General features: G+C 45.0%; 1 protein-coding gene across 1 annotated transcript; it reads right to left on the minus strand.

Moving 5' to 3' along the window:
* Positions 1-14,100: 14,100 nt before the first annotated feature.
* On the minus strand, positions 14,101-15,119 carry rps29 (ribosomal protein S29). Its single transcript, XM_063063180.1, has 3 exons — positions 14,959-15,119; positions 14,669-14,768; positions 14,101-14,262 (listed from the first exon to the last, which is right to left on the minus strand). The coding sequence occupies exons 1-3, from the start codon at positions 15,018-15,020 to the stop codon at positions 14,254-14,256; spliced, it is 171 nt and encodes a 56-aa protein (XP_062919250.1). The 5' UTR covers positions 15,021-15,119; the 3' UTR covers positions 14,101-14,253.
* Between the last annotated feature and the right edge of the window lie 8,464 nt (positions 15,120-23,583).

The following is a 23,583-nucleotide window of genomic DNA, read 5'->3' on the forward strand; positions in this document are numbered from 1 at the left end:
ACAAGTATGTGAAGAGCAAGAGGATGAGCCGTGTGAGAATAGGACCAATCAGGAGTGAGAGTAGAAACGTGTGCATGGAGTCGGTGGAGGTAGCAGAGGTACTTAATGAATACTTTGCTTCAGTATTCACCAGTGAAAAGTACCTTGGCAATTATGGGGATGACTTACAGCGGACTGAAATGCTTGACTTTATAGACTAAGAAAGAGGATGTGCTGGAGATTTTGAAAGGTATTAAGTTAGTTAAGTCTCTGGGACCAGACGAGATAGTCATAGTCATAGTCATACTTTATTGATCCCGGGGGAAATTGGTTTTCGTTACAGTTGCACCATAAATAATTAAATAGTAATAAAACCATAAATAATTAAATAGTAATATGTAAATTATGCCAGGAAATAAGTCCAGGACCAGCCTATTGGCTCAGGGTGTCTCACCCTCCAAGGGAGGAGTTGTAAAGTTTGATGGCCACAGGCAGGTATGACTTCCTATGACGCTCTGTGTTGCATCTCGGTGGAATGAGTCTCTGGTTGAATGTACTCCAATGCCCAACCAGTACATTATATAGTGGATTGGAGACATTGTCCAAGATGGCATGCAACTTGGACAGCCTGGAGATATACCCCAGGCTACTGTGGGAAGTGAGGAAGGAGATTGCTGAGCCTCTGGTGATGATCTTTGCATCATCAATGGGGATGGGAGAAGTACCAGAAGATTGGAAGTTTGCAAACGTTTTCCCTTGTTCAAGAAAGGGAGCAGAGATAACCTAGAAAATTATAGACCAGTGAATCTTACTTCAGTGATGGGCAAGTTGTCAGAGAAAATCCTGAGAGGCAGGATTTATGGGCATTTGGGGAGACATAGTCTGATTAGGGATAGTCAGTATGACTTTGTCAAGAGCAGGTCATCCCTTACAAGCCTGACTGAATTCTTTGAGGATGTAACAAAACACATTGATGAAGGTGAGCAGTGGATGTAGTGTATATGGATTTCAGTAAGCCATTTGATAAGGTTCCCCAGGCGAGGCTCATTCAGAAATTAATGAGGCATGGGATCCAAGGGGACTTTGCTTTGTGGATCCAGAATTGCTTTGACGACAGAAGGCAAAATGTGGTTGTAGGTGGTTCGTATTCTGCATGGAGGACAGTGAGCAGTGGTGTTCTGCAGGGATCTGTTCTGGGGCCCCTCCTCTTTGTGATTTTAATAAATGACCTAGATGAGGAAGTAGAAAGGTGGGTTAGTAAGTTTGCTGACACAAAGGTTGGGGTGTTGTGGATAGTCTGAAGGGTTGTCAAAGGTTACAGTAGGACATCAATAGGATGCAGAACTGGGCTGAGAAGTTGCAGATGGACTTCAACCCAGTTAAGTATGAAGTGGTTCATTTTGGTAGGTCAAATTTGAAGACAGAATATAATACTAATGGTAAGACTCTTAGCAGCGTGGAAGATCAGCGAGATCTTGGGGTCCGTGTCCATAGGACACTCAAAGCAGCTGCACAGATTGACAATGTTGTTAAGAAGGCTTGTGGTGTGTTGGCCTTCATCAACCATGGGGTTGAGTTCAAGAGCCATGAGGTAATGTTACAGCTATATAAGACCTTGGTCAGACCCCACTTGGAGCATTGTGGTAACCTCATTACAGGAAAGGTGTGGATACTATAGAGAGAGTGCAGAGGAGATTTACAAGGATCACACATCAAAGTTGCTGGTGAACGCAGCAGGCCAGGCAGCATCTCTAGGAAGAGGTGCAGTCGACGTTTCAGGCCGAGACCCTTCGCCAGAACTAACTGAAGGAAGAGTGAGTAAGAGATTTGAAGGTTGGAAGAGGAGGGGGAGATCCAAAATGACAGGAGGGGGAGGGATGGAGCCAAGAGCTGGACAGGTGATTGGCAAAAGGGATACGAGAGGATCATGGGACAGGAGGTCCGGGAAGAAAGACGGCGGGGGGGGTGAACCCAGAGGATGGGCAAGGGGTATATTCAGAGGGACAGAGGGAGAAAAAGGAGAGTGAGAGAAAGAATGTGTGTATAAAAGTAAGTAACAGATGGGGTACGAGGGGGAGGTGGGGCATTAGCGGAAGTTAGAGAAGTCGATGTTCATGCCATCAGGTTCATGCCCAGACGGAATATAAGGTGTTGTTCCTCCAACCTGAGTGTAGCTTCATCTTTACAGTAGAGGAGGCCGTGGATAGACATATCAGAATGGGAATGGGATGTGGAATTAAAATGTGTAGCTACTGGGAGATCCTGCTTTCTCTGGCGGACAGAGCGTAGGTGTTCAGCAAACCGGTCTCCCAGTCTGCATCGGGTCTCACCAATATATAAAAGGCCACATCGGGAGCACTGGACACAGTATATCACCCCAGCCAACTCACAGGTGAAGTGTTGCCTCACCTGGAAGGACTGTTTGGGGCCCTGAATGATGTTAAAGGAAGAAGTGTAAGGGCATGTGTAGCACTTGTTCCGCTTACACGGATAAGTGCCAGGAGGGAGATCAGTGGGGAGGGATGGGGGGGACGAATGGACAAGGAAGTCGCGTAGGGAGCGATCCCTGCGGAAAGCGGGGGGGGGGAGGAGGGAAAGATGTGCTTAGTGTTGGGATCTCTAACTTCTGCTAATGCCCCACCTCCCCCTCGTACCCCATCTGTTACTTACTTTTATACACACATTCTTTCTCTCACTCTCCTTTTTCTCCCTTTGTCCCTCTGAATATACCCCTTGCCCATCCTCTGGGTTCCCCCCCCCGTCTTTCTTTCCGTACCTCCTGTCCCATGATCCTCCCGTATCCCTTTTGCCAATCACCTGTCCAGCTCTTGGCTCCATCCCTTCCCCTCCTGTCATTTTGGATCTCCCCCTCCCCCTCCAACTTTCAAATCTTTTACTCACTCTTCCTTCAGTTAGTCCTGACGAAGGGTCTCAGCCTGAAACGTCGACTGTACCTCTTCCTAAAGATGCTGCCTGGCCTGCTGCGTTCACCAGCAACTTTGATGTGCGTTGCTTGAATTTCCAGCATCTGCAGAGTTCCTGTTGTTTGAGATTTACAAGGTTGTTGCCTGGATTGGAGAATAGGCCTTATGAGTATAGGTTGAGTGAACTTGGCCTTTTCTGCTTGGAGCAACAGAGCATGAGAGGTGACCTGCTAGATGTGTATAAGATGATGAGAGACATTGCTGATGTGGATAGTCAGAGGCTTTTTCCCAGGGCTGAAATGGCTAACACAAGGGGGAGGGTTAGGGTTAGGGTTAGGCTTTTAAGGTGCTTGGAAGTGGGTACAAGTGGGATGTCAGAGGTAAATTTTTCGCACAGAGTGGTCAGTGCATGGAATGCACTGCCGGCAAAGGTGATAGGGTCTTTATAGAGACTGTTAGATAGGTACATGGAGCTTAGAAAAATGGAGGGCTATGTAGTCGGGAAATTCTAGGCAGCTTCTAGAGTAGGTTACATGGTCGGCACAACATTGTGCGCCGAAGGGCCTGTAACGTGCTGTAAATTTCTACGTTTCTAAAATGAGTTGACTACAAGTTCTGCCTTGACACCATTTTATTAACTCATACCGTGTTATCAATAGGCACACTACACAACTGCAACGCCAGGCGTTCTTCCCACTGTAGTTGTTACTTCCAGCCACTAGATGTCACTGTAGAGGAGGCAATACAGAGAGCTGGCTGCAGTGTTCATGTCCATCTCCATCTAGTGTTAAGAGTTGGAATTGCAGCATCGAAATGTTTAGAGGGCAGATCACTTTCAAAAAGTTGGAAATCAGATCTCAAAAACACAAAACAATTTTTTTTTATTTAGCTCAATTTTTAATCAATATAAAAGTGATGAAACTTCAGAGCAAAATAAAGACACAAGACGATTTAATTAAGATGGAAATATTAAGAACATATCCATGCACAGTAGTATTGTGGTTAGCACAACACTTTACAGTACAGGTGACCCAGCATCAATTTCCGGCACCGCCTGTAGGGAGCTTGTATGTTCTGCCCATGACCACGTGGGTTTCCTCTGGGCTCTAGTTGCCACCCACGGTCCAAAGATGTTCCAGTCGGTAAATTGTAAATTGTCCCATGATTAAGCTAGGATTACATCAGGGGAATTGATTGCTGGGTGCGTGGTTCGAGGACCCAATTCTGTGCTATATGTACATATATGTATATATATACATAATAAATAAATAAATTGTTTTAAGTAGGTTAGGTGAAAAATATTTGTTGAGCATCAGACTTCAATAATTTAAACCAGAAAGTGTAAGGAAATTGCACAACAGACTAATGTCAGATGAGCAAAATGCGTAAACTAGATTGCAGAGAATGGTTTAATTTGAAGAGTGTACATCAATAAATACTGAATTAATTGTAAACCAACATTAAATTAACTCCAACTAAAAACTGACCAAAATTTCTGTATCAACATGTAACTAGGAACCCTGGGATTTCTAAAGAAACTTTTAAAACAGAAATTGGCTGAAAAATTTGTGAATTGTGTCCATAGATGATTGACCCACAGATGCAATTAATCCATCTGCTTGCTCCACACAAGGAATTATGATACAGAAGTACAGAACTATGACTTCAGAAGCAGGGGTAGACCACTTGGCTCCTCACCCCTGCTTGCCTGCCATTTAAGAAAAAGGTTGGCCGCAGTATTTTCATGCTCACAGATGATTGCTCATTATGATCATTTATTTTCAACGTGCTGAAAACTGATGACAGTTACTAGTTAAGTCACCAGAATCATGGCCATGTGTGGTGTTATTTGGAAAAATATGGTACTGTAAAGAGATGGGCATTTGTACCAATAACTTGTGATTTTTTGCATCATTAAAAGATGGTAGAAAAATCTCTGACAGTTTTTCAGGAGCAGGTGAGGGAAATAATGGAAGATTTCTCATACAGACCTGTTATGGCATGGACTCAGCAGGCCTAATACCCTTCTTCCATAACGTGAAGAAATATACTAGGAACAGCTAATGTCTGTGACAGATAAGAACTGAGTTAATCTTGTGTCAACTAGATTATATATAAGTATGTGTACTAAATGAAGAAAAATGTTACCAGTTTCCACACAAAAGGGCTTGAAATACGGCTGATGTTAACAATATCTTACTGTTCTCTAATGTGTGAGCTGACATTAGGCTAGGAGTTCTGATATCATATGAGAATCTGTTTATTGTGGAACAAGTTGAACTCCAGCAGTACTGGGTGGGTGGAAGACAATGATGAACTGAAGGGAGTTCTGGGTGAAATCAGTCACCATCAGCTGCTACAGTGCATTAGTTGGGGTGCTGAAAGTGTATAAACCACTGGGGTGAGAAACCTACGTCTAGGTACAAAAGAACAGTGAATTTGGATTTCTATAGTAAGGCAAACACAAGTCCAAAACGGTGAAAAATAATAGCAAGAAAGAATGCAACAAAGCACAAAAATATTAATAAACATGCAGACTGGTAAATTAATTTCAATGGAGTGTGAGGGGATGCATTTTAAGAGAAGAAATAAGAAAGCCACAAACTTTACAGGAAACATATTTAGCATCATGATTACTAGAGCATGGAAGCTTGTTCTTCCAAATGTATTGAAATTCAGACCTTAATTTGCAAAATTATCCCTCTCTGCAAGTATATTATTCTTCTTTTGTGTACAATGAATTAAATCATACTTTATCTTTGAAACACTGCATGGTTCAGTAAGCATTTTTCAGTTGGAATGGTGACATGGCTTGCTGTTCTATCTTTTGTTCAGCACTGCTGATCCTTTATAAACTGTGTACATACATCTATTGATGCTTCTGGACACATCTTCAGTGATGTTCCTGGAATCATCGGGTGTTTTGGGTCTTTCAACATCACACAACCTCCTCCAGGTGACCCAGCCGGGGCTGATCAGACCCCAGCTTGTGTCCAGATGGCTAGCTACTTATGACTCCATGGCTCCCCTCTTTTGAGCCACAGCCATCTTGAGGCCCTCTCTGCCGCATCGGTGGTACTGCGGATGGCTCTCCTCTTCCTCTCTCCCTCGATGCCCAAAATGCTGAAGGCCCTAACTAAAGAACGGGCTATGAATCCCCTACAACCAACTTCCACTGGGAGACACCTCGCTCTCCATCCAGCCTGCTGACAGTTGCTGACCAGTCCTGCGTACTTGGAGAGCTTCCTTTCAAAGGCCTCCTCCAAGCGATCTTCCCATGGGACTGTCAGCTCCAGCAGCACCACTTGCTTAGTAGACTCAGACACTAGGACAGTGTCTGGTCACAGGGTGGTGGCTGCGATATGGTTGGGGAACTTCAGCTGCCCTTCGAGGTCCACCAACAGCTGCCAGTCCCTTGCAGAGGTCAGAATGCCTGCAGATGTTCTTTTGGCAGGTATTGGCTGCTCCCCAGCTCTGACAAAGGCAATGGTCTGCTTGGAGGGTCGGGACCGCTTCGCCCACTCAACTCCTGCGCTGACGGCTTCAGCGATTTCTGTGATACTTATCAAGAACTCTGACTGTCAGCTGCCATTTAAAATTGTGAATAGTCTGTCTGCATTGGGTGCTGCTGGCATTTCATGTCTATCCCTGATCACCCTTGAGAAAATAGTGATGCCTTCCTCCTGAACCACTCAGATCTTTTTGGCAGCGGTTTCCACAGTTTAGAACCAGCAATAATGAAGGACCAGCAATGTACTGTACTTCCAAATCAGGTCTGTGCGTAACTAGGAAGGAAACATAGAAACATAGAAACATAGAAAATAGGTGCAGGAGTAGGCCATTCAGCCCTTCGAGCCTGCACCGCCATTTATTATGATCATGGCTGATCATCCAACTCAGAACCCCGCCCCAGCCTTCCCTCCATACCCCCTGACCCCCATAGCCACAAGGGCCATATCTAACTCCCTCTTAAACATAACCAATGAACTGGCCTCAACAGTTTGCTGTGGCAGAGAATTCCACAGATTCACCACTCTCTGTGTGAAGAAGTTTTTCCTAATCTCGGTCCTAAAAGGCTTCCCCTCTATCCTCAAACTGTGACCCCTCGTTCTGGACTTCCCCAACATCGGGAACAATCTTCCTGCATCTAGCCTGTCCAATCCCTTTAGGATCTTATACGTTTCAATCAGATCCCCCCACAATCTTCTAAATTCCAACGAGTACAAGCCCAGTTCATCCAGTCTTTCTTCATATGAAAGTCCTGCCATCCCAGGAATCAATCTGGTGAACCTTCTTTGTACTCCCTCTATGGCAAAGATGTCTTTCCTCAGATTAGGGGACCAAAACTGCACACAATACTCCAGGTGTGGTCTCACCAAGGCCTTGTATAACTGCAGTAGTACCTCCCTGCTCCTGTACTCGAATCCTCTCGCTATAAATGCCAGCATACCATTCGCCTTTTTCACCGCCTGCTGTATCTGCATGCCCACTTTCAATGACTGGTGTATAATGACACCCAGGTCTCGTTGCACCTCCCCTTTTCCTAATCGGCCACCATTCAGATAATAATCTGTTTTCCTATTTTTGCCACCAAAGTGGATAACTTCACATTTATCCACATTAAATTGCATCTGCCATGAGTTTGCCCACTCACCCAACCTATCCAAGTCACCCTGCATCCTCTTAGCATCCTCCTCACTGCTAACACTGCCACCCAGCTTCGTGTCATCTGCAAACTTGGAGATGCTGCATTTAATTCCCTCATCCAAGTCATTAATATATATTGTAAACAACTGGGGTCCCAGCACTGAGCCTTGCGGTACCCCACTAGTCACCGCCTGCCATTCTGAAAAGGTCCCGTTTATTCCCACTCTTTGCTTCCTGTCTGCTAACCAATTCTCCACCCACACCAATACCTTACCCCCAATACCGTGTGCTTTAAGTTTGCACACTAATCTCCTATGTGGGACCTTGTCAAAAGCCTTTTGAAAATCCAAATATACCACATCCACTGGTTCTCCCCTATCCACTCTACTAGTTACATCCTCAAAAAATTCTATGAGATTCGTCAGACATGATTTTCCTTTCACAAATCCATGCTGACTTTGTCCGATCATTTCACCGCTTTCCAAATGTGCTGTTATCACATCCTTGATAACTGACTCCAGCAGTTTCCCCACCACCGATGTTAGGCTAACCGGTCTATAATTCCCCGGTTTCTCTCTCCCTCCTTTTTTAAAAAGTGGGGTTACATTAGCCACCCTCCAATCCTCAGGAACTAGTCCAGAATCTAACGAGTTTTGAAAAATTATCACTAATGCATCCACTATTTCTTGGGCTACTTCCTTAAGCACTCTAGGATGCAGACCATCTGGCCCTGGGGATTTATCTGCCTTCAATCCCTTCAAATTACCCAACACCACTTCCCTACTAACATGTATTTCACTCAGTTCCTCCATCTCACTGGACCCTCTGTCCCTTACTATTTCTGGAAGTAGTGCTCCTTCAGTCAAGCATCTTACTTTGAAATAACCACATTTTGTACGCACAAGACAAAAAGTAATATGTAATGGTGATAGCATTTATCATTTGTGGAAAGCATCAACAACCACCTGTTGTAATTCGTGTCTAAAATCACTCAAAGTCGGAGGTTTTCTGTTTGGTCTTATCTATAACCATATAACAATTACAGCATGGAAACAGGCCATCTCAGCCCTTCTAGTCCGTGCCAAACTCTTACTCCCACCTAGTCCCACTGACCTGCACTCAACCCATAACCCTCCATTCCTTTCCTGTCCATATATCTATCCAATTTAACTTTAAACGACAACATCGAACCTGCCTCAACCACTTCTGCTGGAAGCTCGTTCCACACTGCTACCACTCTGAGTAAAGAAGTTCCCCCTCCTGTTACCCCTAAACTTTTGCCCTTTAACTCTCAACTCATGTCCGCTTGTTTGAATCTCCCCCACTCTCAATGGAAAAAGCCTATCCATGTCCACTCTATTTATCCCCTTCATAAGTTTAAATACCTCTATCAAGTCCCCCCTCAACCTTCCATGCTCCAAAGAATAAAGGCCTAACTTGTTCAACCTTTCTCTGTAACTTAGGAGATGAAACCCAGGCAACATATCAGTGAATCTTCTCTGTACTCTCTCAATTTTACTGACATCTGTTGCTTCAAGGATGAGGACATTTGCCTGGATGACCATAACATGCTGGTTCAGTGTCAGATTAATCTGAAGGTTCATTTCTATATGGCACACCATTTATTCTAGATGGTGCAACCTTCAGATTCACAGTTGTGATTTAATTTCCTGTACACAATTGCGACAGAGAACAAAATAATCATTACTCCAGATCTGATGCAGCACAAAAAAATACAAAGATAAAGAATACAACAATAATTTTTAAAAATCAAAATAACACAAACAGGTCTACAGATGCTGAAAATCCAAAACACACGGAAAATGCTGGAGGGACTCAGCAGGTCAGGAAGCATCTATGGAAATGAATAAACAGTCCACGTTTTGGCCCACGACCTTTCTTCAGGACTGAAAATGAAGGGGGAAGACAACAGAATAAAAAGGTGGGGGCGCAATGTTCCCTCTAAGGTGCATGCGCACATCTTTAGCTACTAGCGCACATAGGAACTTAAACTGCGCACAAAAGATTGTCACCCTCTACCTCATTGGCATGTTCAATATATTTCACGATCATACACAATCACGTTTCTTTCCCCATTTTCTGATGCGGAGATTCTTGACAATGTGGAGTTTGCGATTTCTCTGCAGATTTCACAACTGGCTTATACTGTTTTTATTGAAGTTATTCTGTGCATACATGTCATTGTCACTGGGCACAAATTTGCACCGCACAAAATTTTTGCACACACTGGTCATTACAAATTAGAGGGAACATTGGTTGTGGGGTGGGGGAAGGAGGATATCTAGAAGGTGGTAGGTGAAGCCAGGTGGGTTGGAAAGATAAAAGGCTGGAGAAGGTGATACAAGAGGAGAGTGGACCATAGGAAGGAGGAGGGCACCCAGGGCAAGATGATAGGCAGGTGAGAAGATATAAGAGGCCTAAATGGGGAATAGAAGAAAAGGGGAGGGGAAGTAACATTTTATTTTACCGGAAGGAGAAATTGGTATTCATGCTAGCAGGTTGGAGGTTACTCAGACAGAGTGTAAGACAGACAATAAATACATAGCTGATATACATAGTTTGACTGCATGTCCATAAAGTGATCTAGGCTGTTCATAAGGTGACTGACAGGAAATAATAAAGTAGTGGTGGAGTTGGTGGGTGGAGGTGTTATCAACCTTACTGCTCGTGGATGCTACGAGGCCTCCTCCCTGATGCCAGTGGGTGGAATTTTTCATGATGTTACCGGGTGTTTTCAGCACTTTTCTGTATATACACCACGTCCTTGATGGTGGGTACGCTGGCACCAGTGTGAACTGGGCAGTCTCAGCTACCCGTTGTAGAGCCTTCCTGTCCATCACACTGCAGTTTCCATACCGAGCAGTGACGCAGCTGGTCAGGATCCTCTCCACTGCGCATCTGCAGCATGATGAGTATGAATATGCTCTCTTCAGGAAGTTGATAAGCACAAGCATTGACTGTGAAGGATGTGTTCTGAAACCATGAGAGGCAATGTGTGATGTGCACTCCCAGGAGTATGAAACGGCTTGCACTTTCCACTATTGTGCCACCAGTATTGGGGGGGTGGGGGCAGTGAATTCTTCTGAAGTCAACAACCATCTCCTTTGTGGTGTTGACATTAGCCTGGCACCAGGCTCCATCTCTTCCACCTCTTCCCTGTAGGCCACTTCATTGTCGATGAGCCCCACCACTGTTGTGTCCCTGGTGGACCTGACAATGTGATTACTCAGGTGTTTGTGCAGTCATGGGTGAGCAATGTGTACAGCAACTGGCTCAGAACACAAGCCTTAGGGGGTGGGGGAAACCCACATTGATGATGATGGGGACAGAGGAGCAGTTGTGCATCCTACCTGAGGTCTGTTGGTTAGGAAGTCCCAACATTCAGTTGCAGTGGTGTATTTAGACTAGGGAATAGAAGCTTGCTCACCAAAGTCCATGGGACAATAGTGTTCAAAGCCAAACTGAAATCCAGAAGTAGCATTCTTAAAGATGTGTCCTTGTTTTCTAGGTGTCAGTATCTGTTAAGTGATTCTGTCAGAATCTGATTAAGGATCTTGGTCCGAAACATCCACCGTTTCCTCTTTTCCATAGATGCTGCCTGACCCTCCGTAATTTTGTGTGTTGCTATGGCAGTAATGGAAGTTTTTGATTATGTGCCATTATCAGCCATTCAAAGCACTTTATGACGACTGATGTCAGATGTTAGTACCACAAGGCGGTAGTCCATTTAGTTCTGAAGGTGTGTTTTTTGGTACAGGGATGATGGTGGCTGATTTGATGCAAGTGGGACAGTAGCCTGCATGAGTGAGGAGTTGGATATGTCCATGAAGACATCAGTGAGCGAGTGTGCATTCTCTGAGTACCTAGCCCAGGATGTTGTCCAGCCAAGCTGCCTTACAAAGGTTGACTCTTTACAGAGTCCTTCTCGAGTGTGCTGCTACTGCTTCTGACAGTGGCTACTCACCCGGGAAGGGAGGATTTTCATGGCTAGTGTTGTGTTGCATAAAAGGAAGAGGGAGCAAGGCACAGGAGTGTCCTGGTACAGTCAACACTGCTTTTCCTTGCGTAATGTCATTGATGCCCAGCAACATACACCAGGGACTGTGAACGGGAAGGTATTCCTGAAATTTTCTGTGCGTAAACAGCCTTTGTCCTCTTAATGCCTAAGATGAGGTTTCTCCCGACTGCTCTAAGAACTGTTCTGTTACCACAAGCACAAGAACAGGCCTTTTGGTCCACTTTCTGCTCTGCAGAATTAAACTAAATCACTTCTAACTGCACATGATCCATCTTTCATAGTCATATTAACACCCTTTCCTCTATCACTGTCAAAACTTTCCCTCTCTCGCCATAAATGAATGTCCTCTCGTACTTGACATTTCTACCCTGGGAAAGTTTGCCTATCCTATCCATGCCTCTCATAATTTTAAACTGTTATCAGGTCTCCCCTCAGCATCCAACATTCCAGCAAAAATGTTTGCCTAAGCTTTTCTTATAGTTCATAACCACTAAACATGGCAGCATCCTGATAAAATCTCTTTGGCACCCTTTCCAAAGCCTCCACAACCTTTCTTAGGCAACTGCAATTGTACAGTCCCTGGGGATCAAGGATGACTTGCTGCCAATCTGGTTTTGAGTGCAAGAACTTAATGAGTTTCAGACCTTACCAAAACTATGCTCTCTTCCACAAAAAGCACAACTTGGCTGACAGGAAGTTGCATTGACATGTGAGGCATTGAAGGCATCCAATTCATTCAGAAACATAATGTGTCTATACACAGCAACACACAAAAAGTGCTGGAGGGACTCAGCAGGTCAGACATCTATGGAAAGGGTAAACTGTTTACATTTCAGACCAAGACAAACAAATAAATAAGTATATACATATACATACACACATATATATACATACATATATATCATTAAATATATAAAACAAAGCGCAAAAAAATCAAATAGTGATTCAGTGATCATGGACTATTCAGAAATCTTAGTGGTCTACAAGGGGAAAAGAGCATTCCTAAAACATGGACTGTCTTCAGGTTCCTATACTACCTATGTGGGCATGTCCTGGCTGGTAGGGGTACTTTTAGATGCTGCATTTGAGTTTTCTTTTGACCTCAGTGCTGAGACTCTTAATCATGATGGAGTTTACAACCCTCTGCAACTTTTACCAATCCTGTGCATTGGCCCCTCCATACCAGATGGTGATGCAACCAGTTAGAATGTTCTCTACAGTACAGCTTCTGCAATGACAGGGCTAGGTTGGAAGCATTTGGGGAATCATTGGGAATGCAGAAAATGTTGGAAATCCACCCAAAATAACGACCTGAATGTAACTGGGACCTCAGTTCAGGGAGACATTGGTTCGCTTAAGTATTTTTCCAATGCCTTGAGATCAGTCTCAGAAGCATATGGGGAGTGATTATTGCTCAGCAGACAAGTCTCTTTGCAGATCTGAGATCACAACCAACTTTGTTAACACAGCATTCAACCATCTTGTTCTTCCAAGCCAAACCTCAATTTAAATCTGCTTCTATATTCTGACTGTCCATAAAGAACCCAAAATTCTAGGTCCCCAAATTAACTTCCAAGTGTTGAAATTCCTGTGTACGTTTTTATTCTGCCGCACATTGCTCAGTTTAACCCTACACAACTACAAGGGGGTGAAAATCTAATAAATCGCACTGAGGAATCTGGGTTCAAATTTAATTTAATTCAAACCATCATATTGAGGCCTGTTTGGAGACAAAACATTTAAAAACAAAAAGGAACTCAATAGGCCAGGTAGCATCTCTGGAGGTAAAGGGATGCTTGACATCCCAAGTCAAAATCCTGCACCAAAATAGACTTGTAAGTATCGTTACCAGGCCACGACTAGTTGAGAAATAATTCAGAGCCTTAAATGAAACTTTACCTCATCTCTCATTTCCAGAATGCAGTTTAGAAAACAATAGTGGTGTTGGGTAGGACTGCCCTAACGATTAGACAGCTCGAGATCAAGATGGTAGTGCAAAGCACTCAGCATGTAATGACTATAGTGACACTGTACAAGTGCTTCTACAGAAAGCAGGAAGAAAAAGGGAACTGAAGAGGCCAGTTGAGAGACTGAGGGTAATTCAGAAGCAGATAGGGAATTACTAAGAAAGATTAAGATGCACGAAACAAGGGGACAAAGGTTTACACTTCTAAGATCACAAATGCAGAAGAATATATTTCCATTCTTTTAGAATGCTTTTTGGACTATGACATGGAATAACTCAAAATTCTACTTGCGTCCTCATACCAAACCAAAGATGCAAATGTGTAAGATCCTAAACTTCAGGTCTATATTTTAAATCTAAGCTCAACACCAAGGTTTCTGCCAGAATAATACACAACTTAGATCAGTCTGTCACCCTTATCGATAATGCTTGGACTGTTTTTAAAACACACACCACTCCATTTCACCAACCAATGTGCTTCTAAATTTCCAAGTTGCATATGAGTAGCAAAAGCAGCCTAGAACAAATGCTGATCACACATCCAATATATTTAGTGCTATGAAAGACAGGTCTCAGCACTAACAAGAAGGAACTTTATTTACAAAATCGGAGCATTACAGAACGTTTGCTTGTCAGATCATCACAGCTGAGTACGCCAGAGTCCTTTTTCCTCATTGCAGTCTTGCTCCATTCGTAATTTAGTCCAACTACAAAAAGAAAACATAAGATTAAGCATTTTAATTGCAAAAGCATTTACATCACAGACATTTACAGCATTCACTGTACATAGACATGAACAGTGACTCACTCGGTCCTGACAGTGTACTGAAATAGCCATCAGTGCAGGAATCGAAGTGACAACTGTTCTATAAGACGGATAAAATCCAAAAACCATTTCCCATAGAAGTAGGAGTCTTGAAATAGTTTATACCCCACTTACGTTATCTTCCCGCAATAGAAGAAGTTGACTCCCAAAACACGGGAACTTCCTGGGCCACCTTTGAAAAAACATTTGCGAAACGACGTTGCTCCGCCATCCACCCAGGAGCCCAGCAGGCGAGCCAGCCGCTTTAGATCGCAAAGGGAGAGGTGGGCCAGGCGCCCGATTCTTACCTTGACGAAGCCGATGTCTTTGGCGTACTGTCGAAAGCATTGCCGGCACATGTTCAGACCATACTTCCGGATCAGTCCGTGACGGTTCGCGCACACGCGGCTGCGAAATGAAAATAAAGCAGGGGGATTAGGAGGGCGGGATCGTGAACCGGTTCGAGGCCTGGGCTCCAGGTAGGGATGGGCCCGAACGCCGCCTGAAACTTAGGCTTCATCTGCTCATTCCTAATACCACGGATGCCGCTACCCCATGGCCCGGGTACCGAGATACACCACAGTGATGGAATACGCACCAGGAGCGGGAGCCCTGTCCGAATTTTCGGGGGTGAGACCAGTAGAGCTGCTGGTGGCCCATGTCGGCGCGGCGGTGGATCCAAAAGAGAGAGAGAGTAGGCCGCGCACGCGCTCTTCAACCCCTTCCCAGCGGCCCCGGCGCTCTCATTTGAATATCACGTTAATTAGCATGCGCCGTGACGTAACGCAGGACAACTTCAACCCACTGTTGTGTTCCTGCAATGTCCTCTTTCGCTACTCCACCCCCGCTGGTCTGCTTTGTTGGTATTGGCATGGGCATCGCCTTACAAAAAATTTCCATACAGCACGGTAGTACACAATGCAATTGAAATCCTGAGATAGATTCTGCAGATGCTGAAAATCTTGAGTAACACACAAAATGTTGGAGGAACTCAGCATCTATGAAGGGAAATGTCCTGTTGAAGGGCCTCAGCTGGAAACATTGACTCTTTCCAGATGCAGAGGACCCCAAGTTCTGTTCATCTCTTTCCTCCTTTGAGGAGACCCTTAAAAATGACATACTACCCTCATATATAATCCCGATGTGAAATGTTACTTGATAATGTATATGAACTGCCTTGGAATGATTCACTGCATTAAAAGAGCTAATTAAATGCAAAACTGGATGATGGAAATCTGACATAAAAGCAGAAAATGCCAGAAATAATAATCAGGTCAAGTAGCATGCAAGGAGGTTTTCAAGTCAAAGATCTAATCTGGAAGTTACTTTGAAATTATATATGTTTCTCTAAAAAGGAGACATTCATGCTTTTATTTTTTTCCTGGCTAATGATATAATCATCCTTCTAAATGATTTAAAAGAGTATTGTATTTTGGGTGACTGGACAGTATCTCTTGCAGAGGGGAATGTTGACTTAAACATTCAACCAGTAAGCTAGTGTGTGGAGAGGTTTATTGGGGTTGCTAGCCAAGGTTTCTGCGGGGTTGTAGCTGTACCATCATTATGTGCCAAGTTGTATGACGGGGGTAATCATGGTCTTGACCATGACTGTCCGTGGCAGCTGTACCAGGGGTTTTATCGTGACCTGAAACAACTGACCAGAGACCACTTCTTCCAACACGTCCTTTCACAGCATCTAAGTGACACTGCCCAGCACCCAAGTAATGGGACACTTCAGCTGACTGGGTGAACTGTCATGGCCAGGACCATGTTATTTCATTATTGAGTTAGTTTGCATTAGTTGAAATTTAGTTGATGGTTTCTTTTAAGCCAAGGAGTTAATACAAAACAGACACAAGCCGTTTGGCCTAACGCGTTCCTGCCAACCAAGGTGCCTTCATGAGCTAGTTCCATTTGCCTACAATTGGCCTGTATCCCTCTAAACCTGTCCTTTCCTTGAACATGTCTCAACATCTTTTAATTGTTGTAATTATACTCACACCTACCACTTTCTCTGGCTGCTCGTTGCATTTACCCGCCGCCATCTGTGTGAAAAACCTGCCTCTCAGGTCCCTTTTGCCTCTTACATTAATCCTATGCCCTCAAGTTTTAGACTCCCCTAATCTGTCAAAAAAAATTCCTTGTGATTTTATAAATTTTATTAAGTCACCCCTTGACTTCCTTCATTCCAGGGAATATAGTACCAACCTATCTAGTCTCTCTTCATCTCAAGCTTGCCAATCCCAGCAAAATCCTTATGAATCTATTGTGCACCTGCTCTCACTTAAACACTTCCTCCCTACAGTATAGCAACTGGAATTGTACACAATATTCCAGGTGTGCCCCACCTCACCATCTACAGCTGTAATATGATGTCCCAAACCTTGCACTCAATATCCCATCAGATAAAAGCAAGCATGTCCTGTGCCTTCTTCACAACTTTGCCTACATGTGTCACCCCCTTTCAGGGAACTGATATGTGCGTGTACCCACTACATCTTCAACAATATTCCTCAGTGTCCTCATTAGGTAAGCTCTGCCCAGGTTTATCTTCCCAAGATCCATAATTTCACATTTGTCTAAGATAAATGTCATCTGCTTTTCCTTACAACACACATCAAAGTTGCTGGTGAACGCAGCAGGCCAGGCAGCATCTGTAGGAAGAGGTGCAGTCGACGTTTCAGGCTAAGACCCTTCGTCAGGACTAACTGAAGGAAGAGTGAGTAAGGGATTTGAAAGTTGGAGGGGGAGGGGGAGATCCAAAATGATAGGAGAAGACAGGAGGGGGAGGGATAGAGCCAAGAGCTGGACAGGTGATTGGCAAAAGGGGATACGAGAGGATCATGAGACAGGAGGTCCGGGAAGAAAGACAAGGGGGGGGGACCCAGAGGATGGGCAAGAGGTATATTCAGAGGGACAGAGGGAGAAAAAGGAGAGTGAGAGAAAGAATGTGTGCATAAAAATAAGTAACGGGTGGGGTACGAGGGGGATGTGGGGCCTTAGTGGAAGTTAGAGAAGTCGATGTTCATGCCATCAGGTTGGAGGCTACCCAGACGGAATATAAGGTGTTGTTCCTCCAACCTGAGTGTAGCTTCATCTTTACAGTAGAGGAGGCCGTGGATAGATATGTCAGAATGGGAATGGGATGTGGAATTAAAATGTGTGGCCACTGGGAGATCCTGCTTTCTCTGGCGGACAGAGCGTAGATGTTCAGCAAAGCGGTCTCCCAGTCTGCGTCGGGTCTCACCAATATATAAAAGTCCACATCGGGAGCACCGGACGCAGTATATCACCCCAGTCGACTCACAGGTGAAGTGTTGCCTCACCTGGAAGGACTGTTTGGGGCCCTGAATGGTGGTGAGGGAGGAAGTGTAAGGGCATGTATAGCACTTGTTCCGCTCACACGGATAAGTGCCAGGAGGGAGATCATTGGGGAGGGATGGAGGGGACGAATGGACAAGGGAGTTGCGTAGGGAGTGATCCCTGCGGAATGCAGAGGGGGGGGAGGGAAAGATGTGCTTAGTGGTGGGATCCCGTTGGAGGTGGCGGAAGTTACGGAGAATAATATGTTGGACCCGGAAGCTGGTGGGGTGGTAGATGAGGACCGGGGGAACCCTATTCCTAGTGGGGTGGCGGGAGGATGGAGTGAGAGCAGATGTACGTGAAATGGGGGAGATGCGTTTAAGAGCAGAGTTGATAGTGGAGGAAGGGAACCCCCTTTCTTTAAAAAAGGAAGACATCTCCCTCGTCCTAGATTGAAAAGCCTCATCCTAAGAGCAGATGCGGCGGAGATGAAGGAATTGCGAGAAGGGGAAGGCGTTTTTGCAAGAGACAGGGTGAGAAGAGGAATAGTCCAGAAGCTGTGAGAGTCAGTAGGCTTATAGTAGACATCAGTGGATAAGCTGTCTCCAGAGACAGAGACAGAAAGATCTAGAAAGGGGAGGGAGGTGTTGGAAATGGACCAGGTAAACTTGAGGGCAGGGTGAAAGTTGGAGGCAAAGTTAATAAAGTCAACGAGTTCTGCATGCGTGCAGGAAGCAGCGCCAATGCAGTCGTCGATGTAGTGAAGGAAAAGTGGGGGACAGATACCAGAATAGGCACGGAACATAGATTGTTCCACAAACCCAACAAAAAGGCAGGCATAGCTAGGACCCATACGGGTGCCCATAGCTACACCTTTAGTTTGGAGGAAGTGGGAGGAGCCAAAGGAGAAATTATTAAGAGTAAGGACTAATTCCGCTAGACGGAGCAGAGTGGTGGTAGAGGGGAACTGATTAGGTCTGGAATCCAAAAAGAAGCATAGAGCTTTGAGACCATCCTGATGGGGGATGGAAGTATATAAGGACTGGACATCCATGGTGAAAATAAAGCGGTGGGGGCCAGGGAAATAAAATCATCGAAAAGTCTGTATGCTCTCACTCCATCCTCCCGCCACCCCACTAGGAATAGGGTTCCCCTGGTCCTCACCTACCATCCCACCAGCCTCCGGGTCCAACATATTATTCTCCGTAACTTCCGCCACCTCCAACGGGATCCCACCACTAAGCACATCTTTCCCTCCCCCCCCCTGCATTCCGCAGGGATCGCTCCCTTCGCAACTCCCTTGTCCATTCGTCCCCCCCATCCCTCCCCACTGATCTCCCTCCTGGCACTTATCCTTGTAAGCGGAACAAGTGCTACACATACCCTTACACTTCCTCCCTTACCACCATTCAGGGCCCCAAACAGTCCTTCCAGGTGAGGCAACACTTCACCTGTGAGTCAACTGGGGTGATATACTGCGTCCGGTGCTCCCGATGTGGCCTTTTATATATTGGCGAGACCCGACGCAGACTGGGAGACCACTTTGCTGAACATCTACGCTCTGTCCGCCAGAGAAAGCAGGATCTCCCAGTGGCCACACATTTTAATTCCACATCCCATTCCCATTCTGACATGTCTATCCACGACCTCCTCTACTGTAAAGATGAAGCCACACTCAGGTTGGAGGAACAACACCTTATATTCCGTCTGGGTAGCCTCCAACCTGATGGCATGAACATCGACTTCTCTAACTTCTGCTAAGGCCCCACCTCCCCCTCGTACCCCATCTGTTACTTATTTTTATGCACACATTCTTTCTCTCACTCTCCTTTTGCTCCCTCTGTCCCTCTGAATATACCTCTTGCCCATCCTCTGGGTCCCCCCCCCCCTTGTCTTTCTTCCCGGACCTCCTGTCCCATGATCCTCTCGTATCCCCTTTTACCTATCACCTGTCCAGCTCTTGGCTCTATCCCTCCCCCTCCTGTCTTCTCCTATCATCTTGGATCTCCCCCTCCAACTTTCAAATCCCTTACTCACTCTTCCTTCAGTTGGTCCTGACGAAGGGTCTTGGCCTGAAACGTCGACTGCACCTCTTCCTACAGATGCTGCCTGGCCTGCTGCGTTCACCAGCAACTTTGATGTGTGTTGCTTAAATTTCCAGCATCTGCAGAATTCCTGTTGTCTGCTTTTCCTTAGTTCACTTTCCTACTTGATTGAGATCTTGATTGTAAACTTTGACAGCTTTCATCACTGTCCATTGTACCATCAATCTTGGTAAACATCCACAGATTTAGGAATCAAAATTCAAAGTAACTTTATTATCCAAGCAACACACATAAAATAACACAGATAAATAATCCCTTACTCACTCTTCCTTCAGTTAGTCCTGACGAAGGGTCTCGGCCTGAAACGTCGACTGCACCTCTTCCTAGAGATGCTGCCTGGCCTGCTGCGTTCACCAGCAACTTTGATGTGTGTTGCTTGAATTTCCAGCATCTGCAGAATTCCTGTTGTTTGCGTTTATTATCCAAGTATGTATATGTCACCATATACTACCTTGCGATTGAATTTCTTGCAAGCGTTCACAGTGAATAGAAAGAAACACAATAGAATCAATGAAAAACCACAGAAGCTGCAGGACCAGACGGCATCCCAGGGCAGGTACTCAGGATGTGCACAGCACAACCGGCAGGTATGTTTACAGATATTTTTAACCTCTCCCTCTCCCAGTGTAGAGTGCCCTCCTGCTTCAAAACATCCACCATTGACACTGTACCTAAAAAGACCAAGGTAACATGCCCAAACGACAGGCGTCCTGTCACACTCACCTCAATAATAAGCCAATGCTTTGAGAGGCTGGTCAAGGACTACATCTGCAGCTTGCTACCACCCACACTGGACCCCCTACAATTTGTCTACTGACACAACTGATCAACAGATGATGCAAAGCCACAGCTCTACACACCATCTTTACACATATGGAGAAGAAGGATGCTTATGTGAGAATGCTGTTCTTGGACTACAGTTCAGCATTCAACACCATAATTCCCTCCAGGCTCGACAAGAAGCTCAGAGACCTCAGCCTTCACCCTGCCTTGTGCAGCTGGATCCTGGAATTCCTGTCAGATCACTAACAGGTGGTAAGAGTGGGCTCCCTCACCTCTACCCCTCTGACCCTCAACACAGGTGCCCCTCAGGGCTGTGTCCTAAGCCCCCTCCTTTACTCTCTGTATACCCATGACTGTGTCGCCACCCACAGCTCCAATCTCCTAATTAAATTTGCTGACGACACTACACTGATTGGCCTAATCTCAAATGATAATAAGGCAGCCTACAGAGAAGAAGTCATCACCCTGACACATTGGTATCAAGAAAACAACCCCTCCCTCAATGTCACAAAAACAAAGGAGCTGGTTGTGGATTACAGGAGGAATGGAAACAGCCTAACCCCTATTGACAACAATGAATATGAATCTGGGGTTGAGAAGGTGAACAGCTTCAAGTTCCTTGGCATAAACATCACTGAGGATCTCACGTGGTCTGTGCACACCGGCTGTGTGGTGAAAAAGGCACAACAGCACCTCTTTCACCTCAGACAGTTGAAGAAGTTTGGTATGGGCCCCCAAATCCTAAGAACTTTCTACAGGGGCACAATTGAGAGCATCCTGACTGGCTGCATCACTGCCTGGTATGGGAACTATACTCCCCTCAATCGCAGGACTCTGCAGAGAGTGGTGTGGACAGCCCAACCCATCTGTAGTTGTGAACTTCCCACTGTTCAGGACATTTACAAAGACAGGTGTGTAAAAAGTGCCTGAAGAATCATCGGGACATGAGTCACCCCAACCACAAACTGTTCCAGCTGCTACCATCCAGGAAGCGGTACCACAGCATAAAAGCCAGGACCAACAGGCTCTGGGACAGCTTCTTCCACCAGGCCGTCATACTGATTAATTCTTGCTGATACAATTGTACTTCTTTGTTATATTGACTGTCCTGTTGTGCATACTATTTATTATAAATTACCATAAATTACATTTAGACGGAGACGTAACGTAAAGATCTTTACTACTCATGTATATGAAGGATGTAAGTAATAAATTCAATTCAGTTCAGTTCAACAAGATTGACAAAAACCAATGTGCAAAAGACAACAAACAGTGCAAGTACAAAAAGAAAAAACAAAGAAAATAATAATAATAATAAATAAGCAATAAAAGTCATAAACATGAGGTGAAGATTTTCCTTAGAAGTGAGTCCATAAGTTATAGGAATAGTTCAGGATGGAGTGATTGAAGTTGGGTGGTTATCCCCCCGGTTCAAGAGCCTGATGGCTGAGGGGTAATGGCTGTTCCTAAACCTGGTGGTGTGGGTCCTGGGGCTCCTGTACCTGCTTCCTGATCGCAGCAGCAAGAAGCAAACACGGCCTGTGTGGTGGGGGTCCCTGATGATGGATGTTGCTTTCCTGCAACAATGCTCCCTGTAGATCTGCTCAATGGAATGGCGGGCTTTACCCATGATGAGCTGGCCGTATCCACTACTTTTTTATCGGCTTTTCCTTTCAAGGGCATGTTTCCATACCAGGCCATGCTGAAACCTGTCAGTATACTCCCCAGCATATATCTATGGAAGTTTGTTTAAGTTTTATATGACACGCCGAAGCTTTGCAAACTTCTAAGGAAGCAGCACTGCAGACTGTAACATCAAAACGGCGAGTTTGTCTCCCTCTTCGTTGTTGAAGGAGTGACATTCCTCTCTCCCTTCTCAGTGAGAGAGCCTGAAGGATGTTGAACAGTTGGGATAAACAGTATTTGTTGATGTACTGTAGACCATGGTCTCCCTTTGGGGCTTTGCTATTATTTGCATGGTGGGTGGTGAGGAGTGCTGATGCTTTCTGCTGGAATAAGTGGAGGGAAGGGGAGGGTTGATGCTGCTTATTGCTGCTTGTGCATGGAGGGCGGGGGGCAGGGGGCTTTGGGGTTCTTACATTTTTTTCTGTCATTCATTCTTTGGGGGTTTTTTGTCTGTTTCGAGGATGTCTGCAGCAAGTCAGGATTTCAGGTTGTATACCACAGTGGTCCCCAACCACCGGGCCGTAAGGAAACGATATGATTTGGCGATATGAAACGATATGAGTCAGCTGCACCTGTCACGCACTGTTGAACTTGAACATAGGGTTGTCAACTGTCCCGTATTAGCCAGGACATCCCGTATATTGGGCTAAATTGGTTTGTCCCATACGGGATGGCCCTTGTCCCGTATTTCCCCCACTAAGGTACAGCGTTCCTATGAAACTGTTCGTCAGCCAAAATGGCGTAAAGCGAAGAAGCAATTACCATTAATTTATATGGGAAATTTTTTTGAGTGTTCCCAGACCCAAAAAATAACCTAACAAATCATACCAAATAACACATAGAACCTAAAATAACACCAACATATAGTAAAAGCAGGAATGATATGATAAATACACAGCCTATATAAAGTAGAAATAATGTATGTACAGTGTAGTTTCACTTAACAGAACCAGGAAGATAAAGCCAAAACTGATTATTAGAAAAAATCGGCACGTACACGCATGCACACTTCATGTATGCGCACGTCACACATGCGCACACAGGTGCCCGCGCAAGACTCCATGGTCATGGTAGTCTTTCTCGGGGTAAACACAAGTGTCCCGTATCTGACTGCTACTTTTGTCCCTCATTTGGGAGTGAGAAAGTTGGCAACTCTACTTGAGCACCCCCCCCCCACCCCGTCGGCCGCTCCGCAAGAATACTGTCAATATTAAACCAGTCCGCGGTGCAAAACAGTTTAACATATACATTCTATGATGTTAAGTGGAACCATCGAAAGTCAAGGTGATGCCATGTTTTCTTTGCAAATTCTCATACAAATTGATAAGTAGCAGAGGAACTAGCAC

This window comes from Mobula hypostoma, chromosome 1 (genome assembly GCF_963921235.1).
Source record: "Mobula hypostoma chromosome 1, sMobHyp1.1, whole genome shotgun sequence".
In the NCBI taxonomy this organism is placed as follows: Eukaryota; Metazoa; Chordata; class Chondrichthyes; order Myliobatiformes; family Myliobatidae; genus Mobula; species Mobula hypostoma.

Excerpts from the sequence above, each read along its gene's own strand:
- rps29 (XM_063063180.1), bottom strand. The coding sequence starts at position 15,020 with ATGGGCCACCAGCAGCTCTACTGGTCTCACCCCCGAAAATTCGGACAG. Across the intron at positions 14,769-14,958 it reads GGACAGGGCTCCCGCTCCTG|CCGCGTGTGCGCGAACCGTC; the intron begins GTGCGTATTCCA and ends TTCATTTCGCAG.